This window comes from Macrobrachium nipponense, chromosome 39 (assembly GCF_015104395.2).
Source record: "Macrobrachium nipponense isolate FS-2020 chromosome 39, ASM1510439v2, whole genome shotgun sequence".
NCBI classification, from domain to species: domain Eukaryota; kingdom Metazoa; phylum Arthropoda; class Malacostraca; order Decapoda; family Palaemonidae; genus Macrobrachium; species Macrobrachium nipponense.
The window spans coordinates 20,192,335-20,219,025 of record NC_061099.1 but is presented as its reverse complement, the minus strand read 5'-3'; the positions used below and the strand labels follow the sequence as shown (position 1 = coordinate 20,219,025).

Sequence of the window (26,691 nt, the reverse complement as noted above, 5' to 3'; positions counted from 1 at the left end):
TCTGTCGAACTATAGGAAATAACTTGTGGGTCAGAGTTACCTGGGGTCTACATATTTTCAAGAATCGTAAAAAAGGACACCAAACAACCAAAATATACAAATATATACTAAAGGGATTTAATGTCTTGCGTCAAGGTCTGGTCAATGTAGGATGTATCCCTTCATTTCAGTCTATGGTACCCAAGGTCGGGTGGGATGTAAAACCCAAGGTTAGGCCAGGGAAGGAAAGGTTAGGATGCGTTACTGCATATTTGTAGTTATACCAGACCCAAATCCTACAGTCTGCTGCTGAAGTCCTCTTAATATTTGTTAAGAGGTGTGGAACGCGTTAACCAATCATTTCTGACGAGGATGAACGCTAAATTCGCCAATATCGGGCAAAAAATGATAAACATATATATATATGTATATATGTATATACATTTAGATACAGTATGTATATATTATGCCTACACTGCATGGTAACTTTAACAGTAACATTTACCTTTACAACCAAGTGACCTTTTGCCATATTGACGAAAAAAACTAAATAACCATTATAACAATGCCTACTTACCTATACTATTATCCCACTATTATTCTTTGTCAAATATGGTGGCTATATCTTGTCCAATCATATTTTACTGCTAAATGCCACCACACTACTGAAACCTTTTAATTTGTCCACCTATCCACCGATACCTTTTCGAGTTACTGCCACACGAAAGACTTCAATCATTGTAAAAAGCAGTTTTATAAAATGGCTTCGATTTGCATCGGAAATATATTTGCAGCCGCTCTTGGATCCTTGTAGCAATTGTCAAGAGAGGTTCCCAACTACCAAAGGTCTCAATTTTCAGTATGGCTGCTAAATCACAGGGCTACAAAGGACATAAATTTCCACCAAATCCCCAAAGTCTATATAATTGCAAGTACCTTTGAACGTCTACTCGCAGTTTTTACTTCCATGCCTCTCTCGTGGTTTAAAATCAAGTCGAACTTACAACAGAGAAGGGACATCAACTTACGGCAAAATTGGTCGTCGCCAAACCAGAAGACGCAAAATACACCTCGACTGTCTTGGTCCGAGAGTTACTGGGCTAGTGAAAGAATTTTGTCCACTCTTTCTGACGACAGAGGCCTTGGCACCTCATTGGTCTATTAGAGACTTCCTTGTCTTGTGATGAAAACGAATTGCTTTCTGTTGAAATAAGCAGACATTTTGCTTTTTTACATTTAGCTTAATGTCAATGCTTTTAAGAGGCTTTGGGAGCGTGAAAATAACTCCGTGTTGGAAGTTGTAACGTTCCAAGTGTGGCCGACCAGGTAGCCCTGTCCAATTGGGAGTTTGAAGGAGCTTCAATGACAATTAAGGGTTGCTGGTCCTTGAGCCTACAGATATTTTGCTATGGGTAACTTTACCTCGATTTGCGATTTTTTTTATATGAGAATAAAATCTTGGGATATACTTAAGGTCACCTTTAATTTTCCAAATGACAGCTTTCCAAAACAGGAGGTGTCAGACAACCTCAATTATCATCAGTGTAAAGTTGTGGGCTCATAAGTCTTCCTGGCATGTTATGAATATTGTGAAATAAAACACGGACATATATAAGTGTAAACTATATTTTGCAAATCAGATATGCACAAATTTGCGAACTAACACTAGATTGCACATATAGCACTAAGTGCCCAGGATTATCTATAAACTTTCTATAACATCTCTCTCTTAATTCTCTTAAACGAAACACTGTAACTACAATATATACAAAGATTTTATCTTTAAAGGTACATAGCGAAATTGGTGTCAGTTTAATAACATCTTTTTTGTTCCAGAAAATAGAACAATGAGTCAGTAAGAAAATCTAGAAAAAGGACAATAAAATTTTTAATGAAAGAAGACATAGATGAAATATATTACACGGTAAAGACATGGCAGGGACTGGAACAAAGTAATTCGTACTAGACGCATATTGGTATATGTACAGGAGACACATGCATACGTTCAGGCAGTCACACATTTCATGCACAGCAGAAATAAGCAGGACGCACATTCGCATGAAAAGGAAAGTTAAAATATAATAATTATCATTATATACATATAACATGACATGGCGCATAAACACTTTCGTTTAGTATTCAATCTTGTTTCTAGATACAGAAGAAAAAAAAGTCTAATTTTCCAGCGACTAAAAGGACAGCTGTGGGAAAACGAAGGAAAATGAAAAAAGGAGTTTTTCTCGTAGCAGACGTAGACCACATTCCATCAACAACAATGTTTACCAGATACTTTCTTTGCTAAATTTCCTAATAAAAACTTGCAAAGAATTTGATATGTATAGTAAAATTACTAAAAAAAAAGAATACTCAAAAAAGTTACTTTCTAAAATCGCGTTGCTAAACAAAAACATGACAAGCCAACATAAAACGCAATATAAAGGCGGCAAATCTATGGCAAAAAGGCATTGGATTACAAAAGAAATATAAATCTAGTAATACTGCATTAATTTCCTACGTAGTGAAACTTACAGAACACCTTACATCATCTACAGATATCGGTAACATTCGGAAAACAAGTCCCTACAACATCCTCGATTTAAACATCACCGGAGTAAAACTGAAGATTTTGAGCTCAGCTCAGATCAGCGATATCTTTGTAACTGATAGAAATGAGGGGAGATGAAGCACAGAAGTGAGTGAAATTGAATATGTTTTTATGAGTGGCACCGTGGGAAAAAGGAATTGATTGAGACTGAGGAAAAAAATTATATCGTTTTCTGCAAGAAAATGCTTCTATCTTTGGTGACAATACTGGTGTAAATCAATAATTTACACCATTTATTCAGTTTTGGACAGGATGCACGTTTTAGGAAACTGTTTTTCTTTTTCTCTTGCATGACCTAGGTCATTCCAAGCTGGTGGTACTATCTGCATTCTAGGACTGGTTCTGATCAAATCATTATACAACCTTTAAGTCAAAAGCCAGTCAATCTGAGCCTCAGTGAGTTTCGTAGCATAGCTCGGAATCTATGCGGAATTCATCAAGTCTCAGAATAAGCAATTTATTTGAAAACGAATCAATGAAAATTTAGAGATAAAGTCGGCTGATGATACAGGGTAAAAGGATTTCTTTTCATTACCTAAAATAAAATATGGAATGGTGCAAGTACATATAACAGTGCCAGAATCTGACCAGGTTCTGAGGTTTAGTCATGCGAGGTTGACAATGGCTGTACAGATCACGTCGCGATAGAAGTGTCAATGTTGAAACCGCTCGATGAAATGTACTTTATGAACACTCAATTCGACGCACTCTGTTGCTATGCTGCACCAGAGGTGGAACCCAGGTTAATCTTGACATCCCAAGTTCTTCGTTGCAACTCAGGACGGAAGCTTAACGAAAAAAAATACACAAAAAACCCTGACGGAGGGAACATATCACACATTAAGTTACCCATTTACAAACTACAACAGGAAGAGCAGGACTCTCAAAGTGCTGCGTGGTGCAAGGCTCGAAGAGGTAAGACGTTAGAATCGTCTAATGACGGGAGCCAAGGGGACCCTTTTGAGGTCAAGTCAGCTGACCATGAAGAGAGGTCAGTCGAGTCGATGGATGGTACTCTCTGGTCACGAGCCATGCTCATGTCACGAGGGTCGGAGGGATCGAATGTGAAAACGTGGTGTTTGGTGGGCGTGGCGCCAGAATACGGTGGGGTGATGTAAGGAGTTGATTCTGGATAATCAGGGACTTCTTGGGTCGGCGATGCCTTCCAGGGGACATCGAGGTGCTCGAGTTCTGGAGAAGAAGTGCCTTTGTGGACGCCGATTGGTGCTGCTCGCACTGCGACTGGGGTAGCCACTGCGATGCCACCGCCTTCAGATACACCGTGTGAGGACACAGGAGTCAAAGGTGACCTTCTGGGGGAAGAACTGGGAGAAGATCCTTTCTTGGCAAGTTTTGGTGTGTGAACTGGAGTGTAACTTGCGGCATGTGGGGCATGGAGACCTGGCTGGGTCTCTGCAGTGGCATGTGTTGTGTCATAGTAACCCCAGGCTGGATCGCGGGAATAGTCAAGGCCGTGTTGCAAACGTACTGAGTAGTGATGGTGATAATGCTGAAGATGGGCATAGGCTGAAGGTGTTGTCAACGAATATGGTGTGTGGGCTGAGGAGCTGTGTGTGTGAGAATGGCTGTGGCTGCCATTCAGGGCGGTTGTCGGCGCATAGGAGCTCGCAGGGTCTGTCTGTTGGGGGAAAATGACACCTGTTAGGATAATGTTCTCAGAAAACCAATTATATTGACTACAATAGCAAGTTTTAGTACCATCGTCAAGTCTTTCTTCAGAATCTACTTAGATAAGGATCAGCTTCGAAGAAGCATTAGTGCTTACCTGGTAACTCATAACTTGCGGGTAGTAGGCATGCACTCTCTGGGCATGGGCATCGTAGGCTAATCCATACTGCAGCTTGGACTGCATGGTATAGTAGTGGTACAACCACGAATTGGCTCTTAAAACGGCAGCCTCTTTATCGCCCAACACCTGATTGGTGGCAACAATCACGGGCTGCTGAGTGCTGCTGGTGCTGGTGCTGCTATTACTACCACTGCTGCTGCTGCTGCTGCTGCTGCCGTTCGTCTGCTGTGAACTCTGGTTGCTCTGCTGTGACTGTTGGTTTGAATCGCCACCGTCCTTCACTTGCAAGACGCAATGAACCCAACGCCACGTCCCACCAGCTGCTTGCAACCTGAGCAGCAGAATGCAAGATCTGTCTTGCTCGCTTGCGGTTACTGGAAAGGAAGGAGAACACGGTTAGGTTCACTTCTTTTTTACATACAATAAGAATTAGAGCAAAAAATTAGTACCTGCTCTGTGCTTAGCAATTTATTAGATCTTAGCAGTTATTTGTTAATAATATACCTTTGTTACGCACTGCGGTAAGAGAAAGTTGATCCGCTTAGAGGTTGCAATAACTAAAAATATACCACTGAATTTATTATTTGTTTTTCATTCACGACTTTTTCTCCTTCAGAGGAACTATAATGCTAGAAGGACGCTGTCTGGTTTTCGTGGCTAGTCTTAAGGAATAAGTTTGATGCAAAGTTCTACATAGCTTTCTACAGCCTAAAACTGAATCAAATGGATGGAACACATAAATATTAAAAAACTTGCGCATTCAACAAGATACTCACTGAGTCTGTGCTTCGTCTGCGCCTCCCTCATATTTTCGGGATGAATGAGGTGGTACCAGGAGACGCCGGCGAGGGACGAACGGTTGTATCCCAAATAGAACTCGCCGCTGGAAAGAAAAGACAATAAAGATAAGCACATTCATTCAGTTCTTTTCTAAAAGTAGAGTAACATTAAGTCTAATGATTTTACTGCCTAGAAGTAATCATTCTTACTGTCGTTCAGTAGTAACGATAGAAAACAAATAAATGTTTATTTTTGAAGTTGCGTATTTATGCATGAATGTATGTATACATGTCTACTATATTTTGTCTGGAAATATTTGTATCAATATATATATGTATATATGTATATATATATATATCTATATATATATATATATATATATATATAGATATATATATATATATATATATATATATATATATATATATATATATTACTTCATGTAAAGCTCAAAATAAAAATAAAAAAGATACAAATATGTAAAGAATAAAAACTGTTTATGTTCTGATGATCATAAAACAACTCTCTCTCTCTCTCTCTCTCTCTCTCTCTCTCTCTCTCTCTCTCTCTCTCTCTCTTTAATCCATTCGCTTCACATTTACCCTAGGGGTTGAGAGCGTCACCCTATCTGACCCTTGGCTCGTAATCACACTTTAGTACCTAACAGACCCGAAAATGATGGCTGGTAATCAGATGTTGTCAGACTCGATGTGTATGTGTGTATGTAACGTGTGAATGCGCATGTGTCGGCGTGTTTTTGTCAAGACTTGATTTGTGAGAGTGTACGTGTGCCTGTGTGTTTTTTGGGGGGCCCAACTGGACCTAATTTTCACACTGGAATGATCATCGCATCTTGCATTTATTTAAATGCTGCAATGTTTATCTTTGAAGATAAACAATTTGAAATACTTGATCATGAAGAGGACTTTCGCGTTACTGAGAATTACAGTATCCCTCGGTTTGAAAGAATTAAATAGAAAATGGTTAATTTCTATGCTACTATTAACTTCGTGGCAAACTACTGCTGCTACACACACACACACACACATTATATTAATATATATATATATATATATATATATATATATATATAATATATGATATATATATATATATATCATATTATAATAATATAATATAAATATAATATAGATATAATATATATATTTATGTAATATATATATTATATATATATATATATTTCTAAGTACGGAACTACTTCCACGAGACGATCACCATCACCAAATACGAAAAAAACTCACTTCCCGATCGCCAACATCACTCGCATCTGAATATGGCGGGTCACTCGTCGTCCGCGGAGTGTGTCACCCGACCGTGTATTTTTTGATTTGTGATCCCTCTTCCAACGTTTCCCACAGTCTCCAGCCTTGTCGGGGCTGATTGAGTTGTTGATAACCCCTTTGCTTAACAGTGCTGACTCTTAACCCCGGTATGCTTTGAAATCATATTCCTTTGACTCCCATTGTTGTAGCGGAGGGGTTCCCCCCTCTCACGTGGGTAAAGGTGGATGCGTGGGCAAGATAGAAATCTCGTCTTAAAGGACTTGTCACATAAAGGGGAAAATAGTTTTTCGTCTATTGTTTCCTGGATAATGCTCAGGTAATCTAATTTTGCTCTTAGGGACTCCCCTCCAAGAATCCTACCACGTAGAATTAACTTCATAATGATGATAATATACGCGGGCATGTATATGTATCTTAATGTGTTAGTATTTAAAGGTTAAATTAGCCCTTCTGGACGAGATATGAGGAAAGGCTTAAAAGCTCAGGACAGAATGAATTCAAAGTGGCGAGGGAATAAGGACGATATCTGGTTGCCACGTTCTTAAGCTGATTAGGAAGGCTATTATGTATATTGTTTAGTATTGAGGGATAACTTCAAACAATGGACAGAGTCAAGTCTTTACTAGACTATTGACTCCTTTGGATCACGACTCTATTTAGTCTTTTTCCTTTCTTCTTTCGCAGTGTCTACATTTCCCTATTATCTTAGTTATCCAAGAATGCCTCTGCTTATTTGCGCGATTGGATATGGTCCTAAACATATTGGTTTTATGTGACTAGAATTTATACTGTCTTTTTGGTTTGCTTGCGAAGTGTACATCATCTTTTTGGATACATCTTCCAAATATCAACGATAAACACAAATACACTCACACACATAAATATATATACATAATATATATATTTTTCCTCACAGGTAAAGCAATGCGATATAAGATATAAACAGAGTATATGGTCACAAGGAAACTAAAAAAAACAAAACGATAGATCTTTTGCCCTGACGATGATGATAAGGCTTAAGTTTAAAAATGCCTTAGAGTAAAGGCGAAAGATCTCGCACTCAGTTGTTTCAACTTCCTACATGGAAGCAGGCCATCACTGCATCTGTTAAATTCTAAAAGCTCATAACTAAACCAAGTAATCCAAAGAAATGAAGACCAAACGAACTTTTATAAAAAAAAAAAAAATACAATATCTTTTTCCGAGACATGTTATATCTGGTTTTAAGAGCAATAATACCTACATACATAAATAGCGCAAAAAGTTTTTCTAGGATGTAAATCTAGATTAAACTTCCAGGTGTGTCGCGTCTCTCTTCACCTTTTCTGATTTGTAGAGTCACTTTCATCTTACCAACCTAAACTGCCTGCCTTATATAGTCAACGAGTTCCTTACAGCGTTATAAAAATGAGGTGCTTTTGTCTTTATTTACCATCAACATTTTCATAAGTTTTAATTTATTTCATCTTATATCCTGCAACATTACCCCCTTCGTTCTTCCTCTTCTATGTCTCCCCATTCCACGTTTTTCTCTTCGCCTCCTCCTCCTCCTCCTCCTACACCGTGGGAACTCGGCTGGACGACAGAAAAGATTCAGCGGAGAAGAGATGCCGGGAGATGCAATCTCTACAGCTGTGTCGAAGAGAAACACAGAGGCCCAATAATGCTTTGAATGGCCATATAGACTCGGCCTCACCATTACCTTCTTTTATGGATTTGCATATAAAGTGTTCGCTTTTTCTTCGGCGGATTCTATGAGCGCATGAATTATGGGAGGGAACCATCTTTTCCACCTTATTTTCTGTAAGGAGGATCTAGGTTGTAAATCTCTATGGTTGAACAATACCGGCTGCAAGACTACACGGCCTCTCTGGTATCTCCTTATCTATACATAGTTTTCGAATGGCATTATCTCTCTTCCTATCTCGGTATTGCGTATTTCTACATCTTGGTTGTCTCTCCAACTGGACTATCTGCTGTTTTTAAAGACTTATGCTCATGTCCGCCAGTTATTTATTTGCACTTTGTTTATCGTCTTTTTCTTTAATTTGTTGCTTTCAAAATTCGACATCATATATATATATATATATATATATATATATATATATATATATCTATATATAATATATATATATATATATATATATATAATATTATATATATATGCACACACAATACAGATATTTGTCACTATAAAATAAGAAACTCAAGAGGGCAGTTTATATATTTAGAAAGGTTAAAAAATACTAACGAAAATTACACGGGGCTCTCGAATAAACAAAAATATTATGAATAAAATCACAGCACTGCGATTTCCGAATCGATTTTATAAACAGAAGTGCAACTATAAAAATCACGTACTTATATGGGTAATAAATAAAGAAATCAAACAAACATGTTCGATTAAAAAAGGCTAAATCACACTCGTTAATGAATATCAAAGGCTTGTAGATAACGACTTTAAAAGCGTTGAAATCTCCCTAAGTACCACTTTGAATTATGAGGTGAAAGTCCCCATTGAAATCTAATGCTAATCTAACTTCGTGAACAGATTGGTTGGGCTCTAGATTAATATACACTTCCACCAGATTTCTCCATAACAAAAGGAACATCCTGAATTTACATGAGGCCACTTTGTTAACGGAAGTTTATCGCTCACTATCACAGCTGCCGGTGGTGGGATTAAGTGAATTAGAAAAAGGTCTATTAGGCTGTAAAACAAATTATCAAGTACCTCTCTCTCTCTCTCTCTCTCTCTCTCTCTCTCTCTCTCTCTCTCCCTCTCCATATAAAAACCGTTCCTCACTCCAATTACCATAACAAAAAACCGGCTATTTTCCTCATCATCTGCAATGACCAGAGTATATGATCTTCCTTTTGTGAAGAAATTGCAACATTACCTTCTTGACCTACATACTTAATACGGATGAAATTCGTAGATCTTCTTTGAGATGTTTTATTTATGCCTGTCAAACTCGGCTGCTCATTGCGTCTTCATTAAGTATGCCTGTGTATGGGTTTGAATGTGTACGAGAGAGAGAGAGAGAGAGAGAGAGAGAGAGAATCTTTCATCCTCGGTTCTCTTCCCCTTTAATTCTTTTGCCTTCTCTCTGTTTCCTCCCAAAATCTCTTCCATTTCTCCCTTGTCCGAAAGCTCCACCGTTATCACCTCATCCTCGGCCGATGGAGGTGAAGAGGTCTGGCGTCATTTACAGGACAAAGCTGCCATTAGCATAAGCTCCCCGCCTCACACTAGTCACTCCTCCTCCTCCCACTACTCCCTGCTCCTCCTCCTCCTCCCTCCCCACCTCCTACCCGTCTCTCCCATTCTTCGTTACCATAAATCAAATGTTTTGGAATCACCCGAGAGCCGGGAACACAGAACACATCAAGAGGAACCGGAAAAAGGACGAGGAATTTAAAGGAGGAACTAGGAAAATATAACTTATGGATATTTTTTTTTTAAAGCTGGGATAGAAGTGAGCCACTTGCATCTATGAGTAATTAGGGAAAACCAGGGTACAAGTAAGTGTGGGAATGAAAGACTCGCTTGCTGTTCCGATGGCCAATAATGATTTTTGCTTCGTTACAACACCTGACATTGTGATTGTAATGTCTTGTTCCAGTAACTGCATGAATCTATCCAAAGTTTCAAATATTTCAATAAAAAATATCTTAGACAAAACATCATCATCTGAAAATTTACGTGTTAACATTTGTATTCTTTCAAGTGCACGCTATGAACCCAAATCCTCCCTGCCTTCACCCAATAATTCTTTAGCATATAATGTCTCACAGAAAGCACTTTGTACTTGAAGATTTGAAGATTTAAGTTCCAAAATATAAAGATGAACAAAACCTAGACAGCGCCAACAAACTGATACACGCTATGTCAACATATTAATTGACACACGGGTATATTAAGTGTATGTGTACAAACACAGTAGGCAATGGAAATATATATCTATAAAAAAAATAGTCATAGACATTTTGTATTCATGTACACAATACTACGCATACAGACAAACATTCAAATAAGCGCATGCACATATGTATATAAATATGTATGTGTAACAAAAAAAAAACTTAAAACTTAGTAAATAACGACAAAAAATAAATTCTAAAAATGTGTAAACATACTCACTTTCGATCTAGGCTGATAAATTTCATATCCAAGGTGTGAACAGATGTGAAGACATTAGTGGCTCCCTGAACGACGCTCTCGCGCGTCTCCGGCATGGCCACTGGCGTACAATGAGCCAAGAACACCGGCTCGTTCCTCGAACACAGAGGAAGGTAAGAAAGGTAGTGGCCGGCGACCAAAACAACCTATGAGAAAAGGAAGGTAGATTTTAATTTTTTTTTTTTTTAACGACAAAACAAGTAAATACTGGTCTGTTTATAACCTACATATATTCTATTTTTACGATGTTATGTTTATTAATTAGTGATATAATGCCTAACTACGACAGCAAATGAACATAACATTGACCATCATAGAAGGGGCACTCATGATAAAAGTAACGAAAAAGTATGAAGAAAAAAAAGCATAAAATTAAATGGTAAATGGCCACATAAAAAAACTAGTAAAAATAAAAAATTGCAATTAAAATGGGCTGAAAAGACGGTACTTAATATGGGCCAATAGGACGGTACAGAAAAAGGGCCGATAAGACGGTACTTAATACGTGCCAATAGGACGTTATAGAAAAAGGGCCAAGAAGGTGGTAATTAATACGGTCCAAAAGGACGTTACAGAAAATGGGCCGATAAGACGGTACTTAATACAGGCCATTAGGACGTTACAGAAAAAGGGGCCGATAAGACGGTACTTATTAGGGGCCAATAGGACGTTACAGAAAATGGACCAAGAAGACGGTACTTAATACGGCCCAATAGGACGTTACAGACAAAGGGCCGATAAGACGGTACTTATTTGGGGCCAATAGGACGTTACAGAAAATGAACCAAGAAGACGGTACTTAATACGGCCCAATAGGACGTTACAGAGAAAGGGCCGTTAAGACGGTACTTATTAGGGCCCAATAGGACGTTACAGAAAAAGGGCTGATAAGACGGTACTTAATAGGGGCCAAGAAGACGTTACACAAAAAGGGCCGATAAGACGTTACGCAAACAACCAGCTCCCCATTTGCTTTACCTTCTGATCTCCGAAGCGCATCTGCCGCCGGGCGTTTCTGGACACATTCATCCTGCAGAGGAACAGCCGGTCTTCGTCGTGAGACATCGGGGCCGTGGCGGCCGCAGCAGCCGCCTGCGACCCTCGAATGAGCTCGGCCTGCACTGCCGAGTGGTCCTGTTTGTCGATGATGTCGTACACGCTGTCCCCGTGGATCAAGAGGTCCTCCTTTTAACAGAAGAAAAAATGTAATGGTGGCGTTAGTTCGTGGGAGATGAGTAACGTACGACAGAGAGCAAGATGATGCGGGTGTGTCATGGGGCATGAAGTGGATTATCTGAGGACAATTTGGTAAAATATGAGGTGAAAAAATGTAGGCAGGATGAATAAGATCTCGTATAAAATCAATACTGTAAGACGTAATGAAATACATATAGGTTCTACATCAATGCTGTAGGTAAGGAAATTGATATAGGTTCTAATCTTGAAGCTATAACATGAGATGACGGGAGATAAGTAGGATACTGCAATAATGGAATAGCCTAAAATACAAAAGATAAAAATGAATGAGGTATCAAGCAGAATTCGTTCAGAGAAATTACATTTGAAGCGAAACAATGTAAAGTAATTCTTGTGAATTTATAAACGAGAAGATCAGTGAGCTCAGACGTCTATTCTTAGAATGAAAAACATTAAGGGATGAAACTGAATACCAAAAGCTAAGGAATTTAAGATCCTGGAGGGGAACATAATACAAGATAAACACAATTGTTCGGATGATGAAGGAAAAGGCAAAAGTAGAATAACTAGGGCAATGCAAGAAAAGATTATTCAGAGAAAAGGAGGTCTGGTATAAGTCCATAAAACAAACGAATAAAAATTGGAATATAAATTATATATGCATATCGCACAGCTTTTTTCTCAAATAAAATCACAAATGCAACGACTGCCTTGCTTGCTCAAAAGCAGTGCAAGAAATACAACGCCAAAAGGAATGACTAAACCCTGTAAAAATCAATTCAGGCAACATATTCATCAGCGCCGCTAATCCCTTAAAAGGGAAGAGTATCTTCATAAAATATATCATCACGACCGACTAACGCGAAATGACGGTTATATCAGGTTAACGAGCGAAAGTAGAAGGGGATTAACGAGCGAAGAAACTGGGAGTTTTGGGGTGAAGGGTATATACTATATTTATCTGTCTGGTGGGTGGGTGGGCGTGAGGGGAACGTAAGGGTTTGGGAGGGAGGGGGTAGTTACGGGAGGGAGGGGCGTCTTGGAAGGGATGGTGGCAGGTGCGGGCGCGTGGGTGGTTGGGAGGAGAGTCCGACGAGGTCTCCGGTAATCCGAAACTCTCATTAATGCACAAGAGTCGAGAAGCAGCCCCGCGAAAGGAGGGTAATTTGTACGGCGCAAAACAATGCAATGAATTATACAGGACGGGGAGAGCTCCAAATGGGAGGTCTTTTGTAACAGGGGAACGGCTAAAATACATTTCCCCCGAGAGTGCCGCCATCTAAACGACGGTACTTAGGCCGCAATGAATACGAAAGATGGAGTAGGCAGTGACTTGCATACATTGAACGGCGTTCCTACACAAGAAATGGTGAAAGACGATTCCGATTCATTAAATTTATGTAGAATAGCCTACATGGAATGCAATTTTATGACCTCGACATAAAGTAATTGTATATTCTTTAACCTCATACAGACGCTAATGGGTGACAACTAGGTTCGCTACAAGAACAGTAAGATGAGTTATGTATATATTATATGTGATGTTGCTTTGTCCTTAACAAATTCTGATATCTGAATCACGATACTGTAAAATAACTAAAACTACTGCCATTAATTTATCATTCCAGCATTTTTCAGTTTCTCTACTGATAACAATAGTTTATTAGTTAATATCCCCTCATGGGAAACTAAAATGTTACATCTCTCACCCCCGAAGGCATTAATACTGAATCTATGATCCATCAGTGATAGGCAGTATAATCCAACACCTTCCACTTCAACTACCGTGATTTTCATTCATGGTTATTGTTATTCAAATGTGCTGCTTCTGCTGCCAGCACACTGGCTAAGACGCTGCTTGAATGGAGTTCCAAAAGAAGTTTCGAAATGTTCGGAAATCTAGACGGGTGTCTTATCTAGAGGCATCAATAAATCGCTTATTTTTGGCAAATAAAACCCCCGATTTGGATACTCGCAGCGCTTGCATAACGCTGACTGGTAACACAGGCACGATCAATGCAAAATTTTAAATGGTAAATGAGGGCAGATAAGTTTCAGACACCGAGATAGTCGAATCCAGGCGCAGTACGATTCGAATAACGATCGAATGAAGCAGCTTCGAGCCTTCGTGAAAGCGTGTGCGTGAGAAGGCGGCGATAAGGGATCAGGTTGTATGCAGAGCAGGATCCGTTCTCGAAATACCTCTTTGAAAGAGGGTGAAGAAGATGAGCAACGGTGAATGTACTCCGAAGATGATGATAGTGATGGTGATGATGATAATAAAGCCGGGGTTTCGAAATCAATAAGCGAAGCACAGGAGGGATTAGCGGGCTCTTTACAGGGGTCGTATTTTCATGCAAATATGAAATATTACTTTTTTTTAGCTTTACACTGGATGTTGTGGAAGAAGTCGTTTGCATTTGTGGACCTCTCAAAAAAAGTACTCATAATATATGAAATGAATGTTATTGAATATTTTATACTAACAAGAAAAATAATATATTCTGCAATCTCATATAATGAGTTTCTCTGAATAAGTTTTGATCAAAATTTTGTAATCTCTCTATTTTACTGAAATAATTTTTTCTTAATTTCAGTGAAAAGTCTACTCTCTCTCTCTCTCTCTCTCTCTCTCTTCTCTCTCTCTCTCTCTCTCTCTCTCTTACCATGGAATGTCCAAGATACTCGGCAGCGTTGTCGGATATGTAGAGTAGCTTGCCTCCTTGAGTTAGCATCATCATAAATCCGTTCATTGCCTGAAAAAGAAATGATATAAATTCATTAATATAAAATAACAAAATGCACTGAAAATATGTTAAAAAACCAAAATGAAATACTGGAAATCTGTTTTTCTCAAACGAAACCAGTGAAAACATACAATGCATAATAAAGTTCGATAAAATTGTATCGTAAAGAACTTGAAAATATACCAAGTCAAGAAAGCAAATCGAATGAATATTGACATTTTTTTTTACAGACTGTGTTGAACTAAGTTTTCATCAGTGCATTCCAACTGCCAGTCCAGATCTCATCGGTACGTCCTTCGTAAATGTATTAGAATGAGAAAATATGGTAGGCTTACGTAGCAATAACTTAATAAAACTAACGCGAAATGGTTTGTTTATGAATAAGTAATAATTAATTTAATAATAATATATAATAATAATAATAATAATAATAATAGATAATAATAATAATAATAAAAATAATAATAATAATAATAATATTTATATAATATAATAATAATATTATTATTATTATTATTATTATTATTATTATTATTATTATTAATTATTATTATTATTATTATTAATCACGTAATAAGGAAAATTATCACATTTTGAAGACAAAATTAGCCCATTATATTGAAAATCACTTCAGGCCGTGGGAAAACCGGAAAACTCGAACTTAGAGCGAAAGTGATTCTCTCTCTCTCTCCTTCTTTAACTTGTGCATGTCATACTGAGATGTAGGGTAAACAAAAACAAAAAAAATAGATAAAGAGCCAAATTAAATCAACAATGAAAACGTCATAAATAATGGAAGATAAAAAAATATTTTGTCGATTAAATGTACAAAAGCCCCTCGTCCCCTTTCCTTCAATCAAATGGAGTTTGAATTTCTATAAACTGTTCGAGAAACATGAGAAGGGACGCTGGAGATGAGTGGAGATTTGTGAAAGATAAAGCACTGGAGAGACGTGAAAGGTAGACTTTCGGAAGCACTGCGCGTCACGCAACGCTGGAGGTAGAGATAATGATTATGATTATGATGATGATGATGATGACGATGATGATGATATTGCATGGGTTGTGTTCGCGTGAGTGAGAGAGAAATTTCAATTATGAAATAACATCACTTTAAATTTAGCAACTGAATGGAAATATATTCGACGAGCAAAATATCTTTTCGTTTTTTTTTAGTATGACTATTTAAGAGAGAGAGAGAGAGAGAGAGAGAGAGAGTGAGAGAGAGAGAGAGAGAGAGAGAGAGAGAGAGGCTCCAACCACAGGCAATAAGCAATGCAACGGGTCACTTAGGCAAATTTAATCAACTTGCATAAAAGGCCAGAGTCAATAAGGCTCGCCATTTAAAGGGAAGATGAGTGAAAGCACAAAAACCACTAAAACATTAAAAAGAATGGACTCAGTTGATCGCACGCATTTTATTACAAGATTGTACCATTCAGAAACAGCCATTTCTAAATACCATCTCATTCTCTTCTTACGCTACGTAGACACCGAGACAGACAGACACACGTGAATATATACGTATATATATATATATATATATATATATATATATATATAGCTATATATATATATATATATATATATATATGTACACACACACATATATATATTTAACATGCATATATATAACACAGCTATATAATATATATTAAACATTACATATCCGATTTATATATATATATATAGATATATATATTATTATATTATATATATATATAATATATATATATATGTACACAACACACTATATATTTTAATATATATATATAAACATATATATATATATATATATATATATATATATATATATATATATATATATAATGTTTCCCTTTGTTATTCTACACACACACACACACACACACACACACCGTAGAGTACAAAGGTAAACACACAGATATGAGATCTTTCCCATTATCCGTCGAATCACATTCCGGCTGACTCTCGTCTGGTGCCATAAACATAAAATCGGAACAAAAATCCTGAAACTAAATCTTTCTGTGACATATACAGCCTTGATAGTGTTGATACGTAGCGACAATGCCCGGTGTCGACTTTTATCCTTTATTGTTGTTTACGAATGACGGTGAGAATTTCAAGGATACATGGAATGGAGCGGAGCCGTTATGCCAGTAATAGAAACGGAACAAATAACACGAATTTCGGAGGCAAATAAAGTCGAGAAAAGCGTCAGTCAACATTAAAATTCCCCGGAAACCAGCCAACGAGGACCCCGAGGCATCGGAATATCGGCCGCTTCGTGACGGGTGAGACGCCGTCCGACCTTTGACCTCTCTGGCTCCGGGCTCGGGCCACCAACACAGCTGGAGAGGTCTTGAGAAGGAGGATGGGGTGAGGGAGAAAGGAAAGGAAGATCTGGGGAGGAAGGAGGAGGAGGAGGAGGAGGAGGAGGAGCGAGAATAAACCGAAGAGATGAAGGAGAAAAGTCACCTCTTAAACCAGTTCTCACCTGCAGTTTCTCGCGATGACGTACAACAGTCAGGGTTCGTGATTGGCTGGCTCGCAGGCTTTGGACCAATCAGAGAGCGCGTTTGGTACAAGAAGGTAAGCGGGAAAATGATAACGTTAATGGATGTTATAGTGATGCTAAGAAACTTCAAGCTGTGATTCTTAAACCTCTATATTTTCAACAGAACACAGATGTAATTCTTAGTCGCTTTTTGAGATTCTAGTCAGCTTTTCTTAGCGTTCCATCAATGATTTTTTAAAATCAGCTATTGGACACAAAAAATTTAGGTTTCATCAAAACCTTCGATTTTTATTTTTCGTATAGTCATATCAATATGTGATTTTCAATAGTCAGCTACATTTGGTATGGAATCAACATTCGAAGGATGACCTTTTTTCTATGTTTGCAACGAATCCTTTCATTAAATTTGAATTTTTATTATATGAACGATTAATCTTTTATTCCTGAAAAATACCGCATATTACTTTGCGTGCACAAGGGGATAAAAAAAACTTTAGGACAAAAATCCATTTATATTCCAAAAATTCATATCGAATACAACACTTGCAAGGCTGGATGTAAGAAAAAAAAATAAATGAATAAATTCCAAATGATTTACAAGTGAAGTGATGTTGTTGAATATTGAAATGACTGATGTTTCGGGTTAATACCGAAGGTCGGCCCACGACTTTCCAACCCCGAGATTCGGAGAACCTGCGACGTCTCATTTTTTATTTTATTGGCACTTAAAGATGAGTTAAAAGGTGCTTTGGGAATGCACTTATTGATTGCACCAACCGTAAACAGCCCACTTGGGAGTTTTTGCAAGATTTGTATATCCGGGGAAAGAAAACTTCCCTTTCCACTAGAGTTTCTCTCTGGTTTTTCGTGACGAGTGCAGGTGCATATAATATACATATATATATAATATATAATATATAATATATATATATATATATACATATCTATATATATATATATATATATATATATATATATATATATATATATACTATATATATATATATATATATAATATATCAACATATAATATTATATATTATATATATATACACACACACATATATATATATATATATATAATATATATTATAATATATATATGTGTGTGTGTGTGATATATATATATAATATAATAATATATATATATATATATATATATATATGTATATATATATATATATATATATATATATATATATATATATATATATATAAATTTTATTATTTCCCTCATTCATCCGTTTTTCCTTACATGAGGTTGCTCCAGAGAGAGAGAGAGAGAGAGAGAGAGAGAGAGAGAGAGAGAGAGAGAGAGAGAGAGAGAGTTACATTCGTATTTTAACTGTTTCATCGTGTTTGAATTCCCTGTGCATATTACTTCTGCAAAAGCTGCTTTTTACACAAAAGGCTTATCAACAAAACTTCGAACACCTCTATAAGTACTGCGCTATTCATATCTCCCTTCACAACAAATAAGGCCATTCTTGCCAGTAACTCTTTACACTTTCATACATTGGTCAATTTTCATGAAATCCCCCGGACATAGGATTTCCAACCAAAATTAAGAATAATGACTACCGGTTGATTATCATTAGTTTTCCACAAGGATGCAAAACCCATTTTAAAGCTAGCATCCCTTAATTGTGATTAAAACACTACCTAAAGTCCGGATATAGGAAACATTACTGCACATTACTGCAGTTCATTAAAAAGTCACAAACATTACTGGACATCCTCCGAATCTTGGCAAATGAGAAACATTATTGATATCGAAACGGCCAAGTAAATTGGGAAGGAAATGTAGCAATCCCAGGTCAGTGTTTTCCTTCCCGTGTTGATCTATTTATCGCTGCTGATTCCCACACAAAACAAAATGACATGTCTTGAACAAAGAGAACAGAAGACCTCAAACAGGCTAATTGAACTGCTCGTTAAAGGTAAACCCTTATTATTTGCATGCCATAAAAATGCAGAGGAATACTTGTAGCAATTTCCCGAATAGTACTAAAAGCTATACTTTTCTTCATATTCACTGGTTAAAAAGAAACGGAGTATAGCCCAGTACTATGAAGTATTTTACACAATTAATTCCATGACGAATTTTCATTGACGTCAGACCTGACAAACTCCTACTTTTCATTCTGTCATTCCGAGGAGGATCAGAGAGGCTGATATCATGTAATATGACTTATGAAATAATTTCTTGAAACGAAGTAAGCAATGGAACTCTTTGTACACAAGAAATCTAGTCCAAAATCACCCATTTTTAGTAATAATTTCTGAATGATAATCATCACTGGCTTTTAACGAAAGAATATTTTAAACGCTAAGGTCTTGCGTCATTATCGAATTTTTGAAACACAGAAGAGAATATTTATGCACAGTATCTTCTTTCAAACAAAATGGGAGATACTGTCAGAGAGAGAGAGAGAGAGAGAGAGAGAGAATTTGTACCTATGCACCTGCTTCCAAGCCTGGAGAAGCCCAGGGAGAAGAAATTAGGCGTGGCTAAAACTTAAAAGGCAGAGGTTTCACCTGTCAAAAACGTCAATTACAGAGAAATAAAAGTGGTCTGGCAGCATATTTATATGTATTTATTCAAATTCGAGGGAACTTAAGACAAGAAAAAGACAACAACGAACTGTAGAGAGCTACAGAGTAACTAAATGTGTGTGTCAGAGAGAGAGAGAGAGAGAGAAGAGAGAGAGAGAGAGAGAGAGAGGCGAGGGGGTGGTGGTAAGTGTTAGTTGAGATTTACCAATATTTCAGTTAATGAAATTACTGATTATTTGTTATCAATTCTATGTTTATAATGCAACAAGAAATACAGATACATAAATGCGTAGAGAGAGAGAGAGAGAGAGAGAGAGAGAGAGAGAGAGGGTTAAAGAGGCGTTCCGGGACCGACCACTTCCTTTCCCTGAAGGTTCCGTGTTTGAGAGAGAGAGAGAGAGAGAGAGAGAGAGAGAGAGAGAGAGAGAGAGAGCTTGAGGGGCTGGAGGAAACAAAACCATTATTACCAATACACTTAAACATGACCTTTAGGTGTTTCAGAACTACTTCGGGTTACTGTAGAATGCGGTCCCGCTGCAGACTAACTCAAAAGGACTAAAGCTTTTCGAGTGAGATTTAAAGTCAAGACAGACTTCCAGGATAAATGAAAACCATTATTTCACTTGGGTGATATTAGGAGGAGGGCGTGGTTTTCATGGATTGAAGTCCGCGCACAAAATTATACTCTGCATAAATTTCTATATATTACCTTATGAATAAAAACAAATATATGAATACAAATATATAAAATTGTTCGCTAGGAATTACACCATTTTATTAGTGAAGTAGTTTTTTTTATATATACGTACACACACACACACACAAACACACGCATATATATAGATATATTAGATATATATAGAAATTAGAATATATATTATATATGATTATATAATATATATATTATAAATATATATATAATTGTATAAGTATATAATCAATATATTTTGTACACATAATGTACAAATATATATACACTATAAACACCAGGCGTAAGACGCAATACTTTGAGAACAAAAAAAAGAAAAGAAAAGCAAAAATAAAAAAAAATAATTTGACACCAGGCAAAAAAGTTGATTGCAAACAAGTCATGTTTAGATTTAAATATGATGTCAGAGGCAAAGATCTTACCTAGGAAACAACCACGTAATTGTGAAGGATATCTAAGGAAAAATAGTCATCACTAAACCTTCATTTTATTCCGTCGCTATGGTACTATTATTATTATTATTATTATTATTATTATTATTATTATTATTATTATTATTATTATTATTATTATTATTGTTGTTGCTGTTGTTGTTGTTGTTGTTGTTGTTGTTGTTATTATTATTATTGTTGTTATCGTTAGTATTATTATTATAATTAATATTAATATTATTATTATTATTATTATTATTATTATTATTATTATTATTATTATTATTATTATTACTTATAGCAATGATGACAGTCCTGGCAATTTTATTTTTAATCCAGGCAATTTTATTTTTAATGTAGTCACATTTCTTTCTTTAGATGACTGTATTATTACTATTATTTTCATCAAACAGCCTACTACCAAAAATTCATCGTTGATAAATGCAAGTGTCACAAGAAATGCTCGTAATGGCATCTCAACGCAAGCTTTTAAGCCTTTAATCAAATAAATGGCCACCATTCTTCAAGTGTCTGCAATTACATGTTATACTTTAACTCGTACCCGTCATTAAAAGCAAGAATTACATTTCGTTATCATTTAAATAAGAGTTTACGTTCTTAATATGCAACCTCTTGATTTCCAACCAATTAATAACAGTTATTGAAGTAAAGTAGCTGTTAATAATTAATCATGCGAACATGTTTTCGTTTTTACCCACAAGTCAGGCGGGAGAAACAAGTCTTATTAAATGTCAGCAACTGATTTTTTTTTTCGTAGTAATATTTAAGCGTTGCAAATTGATTATTTTTGTTGCTCTCTTTCCTCGTCACATCCAAAAGAAATTCGTGAGTGTAATGTTGATGCTTTTCTCTGCTATGAAAATTCAAACGTGTCCACGTGAAATTAATTTTGTTATTGTCCTCTCTTACTCTGTGGATGTGGCAGGAAAGATACGGACGAACTGTACACGACGTCATACATTCCAACGGAGTGAATAAAACCCTCCGTCATGCACAGAAATATAGGAGAGATTCAAAGCCTTGCTGCCAACCTCTACGGGTCAAGGCCGACTTTAATTCAAGGTTGCAAAGCGTTGCTCGGAGACATTGCACGTCGGGCAATCAAAGGGGAAGAGAGGCAGGGAGTCAAGGGGGAGGAGGAGGAGGAGGAGGAGGAGGAGGAGGAGGAGGAGGAGAAAAGAAATGTAAATAAGTGCGGCATAAAAAGGATCCCTATGATGTAGTAAATCAGCTGGAATCGAAGTCGTAAATTGTTTATCATGTTTAAAACATACTCTGAGAGAGAGAGAGAGAGAGAGAGAGAGAGAGAGAATTCCTGCAATCCCGGAAAAATCCCTACAGAACTACTTGGGCCGTACCACGGACAGATACGGGTAACAGACTCATGTCAACATTGTGTGTTATCCCCCGACAAGGAAGCAGACAATGAAGGGGCAGAACTCTTACGTTACTGATGCGGACTGATTGGAGAAGAGATACTGCTACAGAAATTGATCAGGAATTCCTCATTACTCATCTTCCTCCCTTTTTTTCATCCTATCTCTCTTCATGAGAATCTCGATGAGTAAGTGAGTGAGGCTATGAGGAAATGAGTCTCGAGGGAGGTTCTCTCATCGGTAAGGAATTTCACGGTTAATTTACGATTCTTTTTCTAATAATATTAGCGTTGTTCAGCGAATATCAATGACTGAATATACGTCTTTGTGTATGATGTCATTTTGTTAAATGTAACTTCTGAAGCCAATGTTTGTTTCGCATAGTAGTCTATATCATATTATGTTATTAACTGCACCTACAGAAAGATGGAATATTATGGAAAAATATCGGTGGCGATGTAAATAAACTCATCATAAGTAAACAAACAACTTGCACAGAGCTTTTTGACTAAGTCCAGTGTATTGAGTGACTGTATAGTGGAAGTTTTCACCAGTTTTCAGCAGCTACAGAATAAATGTGGCAGTGATTGCTGTCTTCTCTTCCCTAGAGCTCCTTCCTAATTATGAGAAACGAAATGATTTATAATATTACTTACCTTGGAGAAACCGATGTTCGGCGTCGGACTGTGATTTTGGTCTTGTTGTTTGAAAACTGGAAAAAAAATAAAAAGGGCTTTTATTTATCTTGAAGAAAATAGCGTTGAACTCGCAGTTAATCGTGAAAATGAATATGATAAGTTACACAGACAAACGCGAACTGATTTTTAATAGTAATACACAATAATGTATTGCATGTACACGCCAATAAAATACCGTACATTTGGAAATCACTCCTGCAAAAACCACACGTTTTCATTGAGGTTTTTGAAATGGGGAACTGATACAAACATTGAATTTTTTCCTAGGATTTTAGTGGAAATCCATATGTATGACTGAGTGTGTGTATGGGTATACACCTGCATAAATGAAACGAGTGAATGTACGTACGTGTGTACACACTCTCACACACACTCATGGGAGCAAGGTAAGGGAGACGAGGGTCGTTAGGTCGGCCACAGGTAGCAAACCGCAAAAAGCCCTTAAAATTCGTCTAAATATCTCCTGGTTTGTTATTCATTCTTTCTCTCCCGTTTACTTCGGTCCTCGTCTCTTTCTTAACTTTATGTATTGTGTGAGTTTTCTCGCTGAAAATACTGAGAGGTTTATTTCGATAGTTTGTTTTTTGCCCTTTTTATTTATTTCCACCTGAGGGAGAAGGACCAAGCTGTTTGGAGACCTGAACACTTAGCAACTTGATGGTGTACAACTTCGTTGTTAAGCGGAAGTGAAAGCGAGAAACTTTACTTTAGAGAGACGAACAAACACACTGAGTAATAAATTACGTGAATAAATAGGGAAATGGGTAAATAAGTGAAAAGGCACATAAACAGATGAACGGAAGAATACGCATAGAATCAGAAAAACGGATTGAAATAAGCACGCTAACCAAAATGTACAATCACACGGCCAAAGAAAAGAAGCAAACCAAACGACCCGATAAATAATAAAGCTGACATCAGCGTCCTACCTTGGTGGAAGTAATTACTCTTCCTGACGTAGACGCAGACGAGGGCCATCAGCTGTAGCTGCGAGAGCCTCTGGCGAGTGGAGGGCGGGAGGGGCAGGAGGTCCCGCAGCTGCCCAATCTCTGCGTTGATCATGTCCCGCCTCATCTTCGAGGCGCCCTTGGTGGACTTGGTCCCATCGAAGCTGCAGGGAGAGAAGGAGGAGGACTGTAAACAAACGGAGCTCTTCGCTTCTGGACGCAGAACGCTGGAATGCCCAAGCCATAGAGAGAGAGGAGAGAGAGAGAGAGAGAGAGAGAGAGAGAGAGAGAGGTTACTTAGGATGTCTCAAAGACTTATTAGTCCATCCGAGGAGACATCGTGTGCTCACTTATCTCTAGGAGCAGGTTTTACTGTTCATTCACCACAGTGTCCTAATGATTTTGTCTAGCTTTCTTTTAAACTCTTCCACGCCGTTGCTGAGAGAGAGAGAGAGAGAGAGAGAGAGAGAGAGAGAGAGAGATTTTTTCATTGAAAATCAAGCACAACAGGTCTACGAGTATCAATACAGATAATACCTTAAGAGGAGTAGAGGAGAGGGAGAATTTTACGTGAAACCGCAAAAACAAGTAGAAAAGAGAGAGAGAGAGAGAGAGAGAGAGAGAGAGAGAGAGAGAGAGAGGAATGCTGTCATCTATGCGAAGTGGAAGAATTGCCTCGTCAAGGCCCAATTAATTATATGATGAGAGAGAGAGAGAGAGAGAGAGAGAGAGAGAGAGAGAGAGAGAGAGAGAGTCTGAATGCGATGGACCAGTAGCTGCTGCCTTAAATTGAGTTTCCAGAGTATGAATGAAATAAATCTAAAAAAATTATAATTAGCTTTATATTATATCAAAATAATGAATTAACATAGAAAGGAGTTAAGTGATGGATTTTAGGATAGAAACTTGAAAGAATAGAGGGAATTTTTTTTTTTTCAAGTTTTGAGCGCGAGTTTGTAGTGAAATGAATGGGGTCGTTTTCAAAGAATGCCTATCTTTTTCTATGCATATTCTTATAACGGACAACTCACTGTGCTTACACATTATATCTTGAATGTTTTTTATGTTGTTGGCAGTTAAAATATTCGTCTAAATAGCCATGCTCAGTTCAAATCATTACTTTTTCTGCCTCCATAGATTCAATCAAATGAAGACCGAATATGAAGTAACTCCTGCTTCTATTTCGTCATAATCTTCATTTCCTTTAACATTAAAAAAATATATAACCATGAATAATAGGCATTGCTTTCAAGACCTAGACACCCACACCTCTCTCTCTCTCTCTCTCTCTGTCTCTCTCTCTCTCTCTCTCTCTCTCTCTCTCCTCTCCCTCTCAGACATCTTATATATCTATTAAATGATTAGATCCGATAACTGCTGACAAATGATTGGCCAGTCAGTTACAGGGTAAATAACGGAGCCCCTATGACGAATGGTCGGATTAACGTAGGCGATGAGAAAAAAAAGACGATTAATGAGTTTAAGGGAGATCGTAGGACAGGATGGGAATAGGGCTCGTTCATAAGCGCGCTAAATAGCTGACGAAAAACAATTTTCTGGGTACTCCTTATCATGCATAGAAACTGATACCCTACTCTGGTCAGAGGTTTGGAAATCTCAAATGTGTGTGTGAGTGTGTGTGTGTGTGTGTGACACTTAATTTTCTGGGTACTCTCTATCATGCATAGAAACTGATACCTTACTCTGGTCAGAGGTTTGGAAAAATCAAATGTGTGTGTGTGTGTGTGTGTGACACTTAACCTTGAAGCAAGAGATAAGAGTTGCCTTTTAACCAAGGAAAGGTTATAGGAAAAAGGGAAAAAACCAAGGTGTAAACTTTTGATTCAGGCTGAAGCGGTAAAAGGGAACCATATGACTGACAATGTCTGTTTCTTGAACACCCAACAAACTCACATGCGGGGAAAATTAGGCAGTGAGGCCACGTCAAGGTAGGCGTAAAAAGTCTGTTTTCTGCCAGCACCGTCACCCACTTAAACGAGACCCACAAGCTATAATTATGGCACGTTATCAAGGGAATTGCTTCGCTCTTATCACACTGGGAGCGAGATGAAGGGGAGGAGGAGCTAGTGATGGATATAAGGGAGAGGAGGTGAAAAAAAGGGAGTGGACGTCAAGAAGATCGGCGAAAGGAGAAATGGAGAAATGGGAAGAGGAAGGAGAGAATTATGAGAAATGGAATGAAGTGAGGAAAGAGAACAATGAATACTGGTGGGTAATAAAGCGAAAGATAATGAACGGAACAAAACAAGGGTCATATTACCTCCACGGGAACAATAGAGACGAAACTGAGTTACTTTGAAGAGTAAATTTCTCAACTGAAGGTTCAACATCTGCTTCTTGGGATTATCATTGATTGCATTATATCGGTGCAAGATGTACATTAGCATGAAAATGATAACTAATACATGAGAATGAAGGAAGCGAAATGTAATGCGAGGAGAATGAATGTGTACTGTAGAGGGAGAGGCAGACAGACAGACACACACAGAATATGAAGTCATAAAAAATATCCAATGAAAAATAATGACAGAAATTCACAGGCTCAATGATATTGTAACGTCACGCTTTCCTATCTCTACAGCCAACCATTTTTGTGTTGTTGAACCAAACCACAACTTGATTTGAAGTTTCCTCATATGAACATGTAAATAAACTGGAGTGGATGGAGATGTCACGACTCCTCTCAAACCATTTTGTGGCGAACATCAAAATCCTAGGAGGAATCCTCATCGAGTCAAGACACAAAGATAAAACTATTAACTATTTCGAAGGACCCTTTCCCGCAGAGAACATAACCAAAGGCGCCGTGGCATCCCAGAGGTTAGAAAGG

At 37.5% G+C, this 26,691-nt stretch overlaps 1 protein-coding gene across 1 annotated transcript in view; it reads right to left on the bottom strand.

Annotated features, from left to right (window-relative positions):
* Positions 1 to 1,637: 1,637 nt before the first annotated feature.
* Positions 1,638 to 26,691, bottom strand: part of LOC135210180 (single-minded homolog 2-like) — a 59,802-nt gene continuing 34,748 nt past the window's right edge. Inside the window, exons 2-9 of the mRNA XM_064243011.1 lie at positions 23,823 to 24,004; positions 22,852 to 22,907; positions 14,525 to 14,614; positions 11,640 to 11,846; positions 10,623 to 10,807; positions 5,171 to 5,277; positions 4,371 to 4,768; positions 1,638 to 4,223 (exon numbers count right to left, since the gene is read on the bottom strand). Coding sequence (XP_064099081.1) covers positions 3,468 to 4,223; positions 4,371 to 4,768; positions 5,171 to 5,277; positions 10,623 to 10,807; positions 11,640 to 11,846; positions 14,525 to 14,614; positions 22,852 to 22,907; positions 23,823 to 24,004 — 1,981 coding nt within the window. The 3' untranslated portion in view covers positions 1,638 to 3,467. The remainder of the gene's footprint in view (positions 4,224 to 4,370; positions 4,769 to 5,170; positions 5,278 to 10,622; positions 10,808 to 11,639; positions 11,847 to 14,524; positions 14,615 to 22,851; positions 22,908 to 23,822; positions 24,005 to 26,691) is intronic.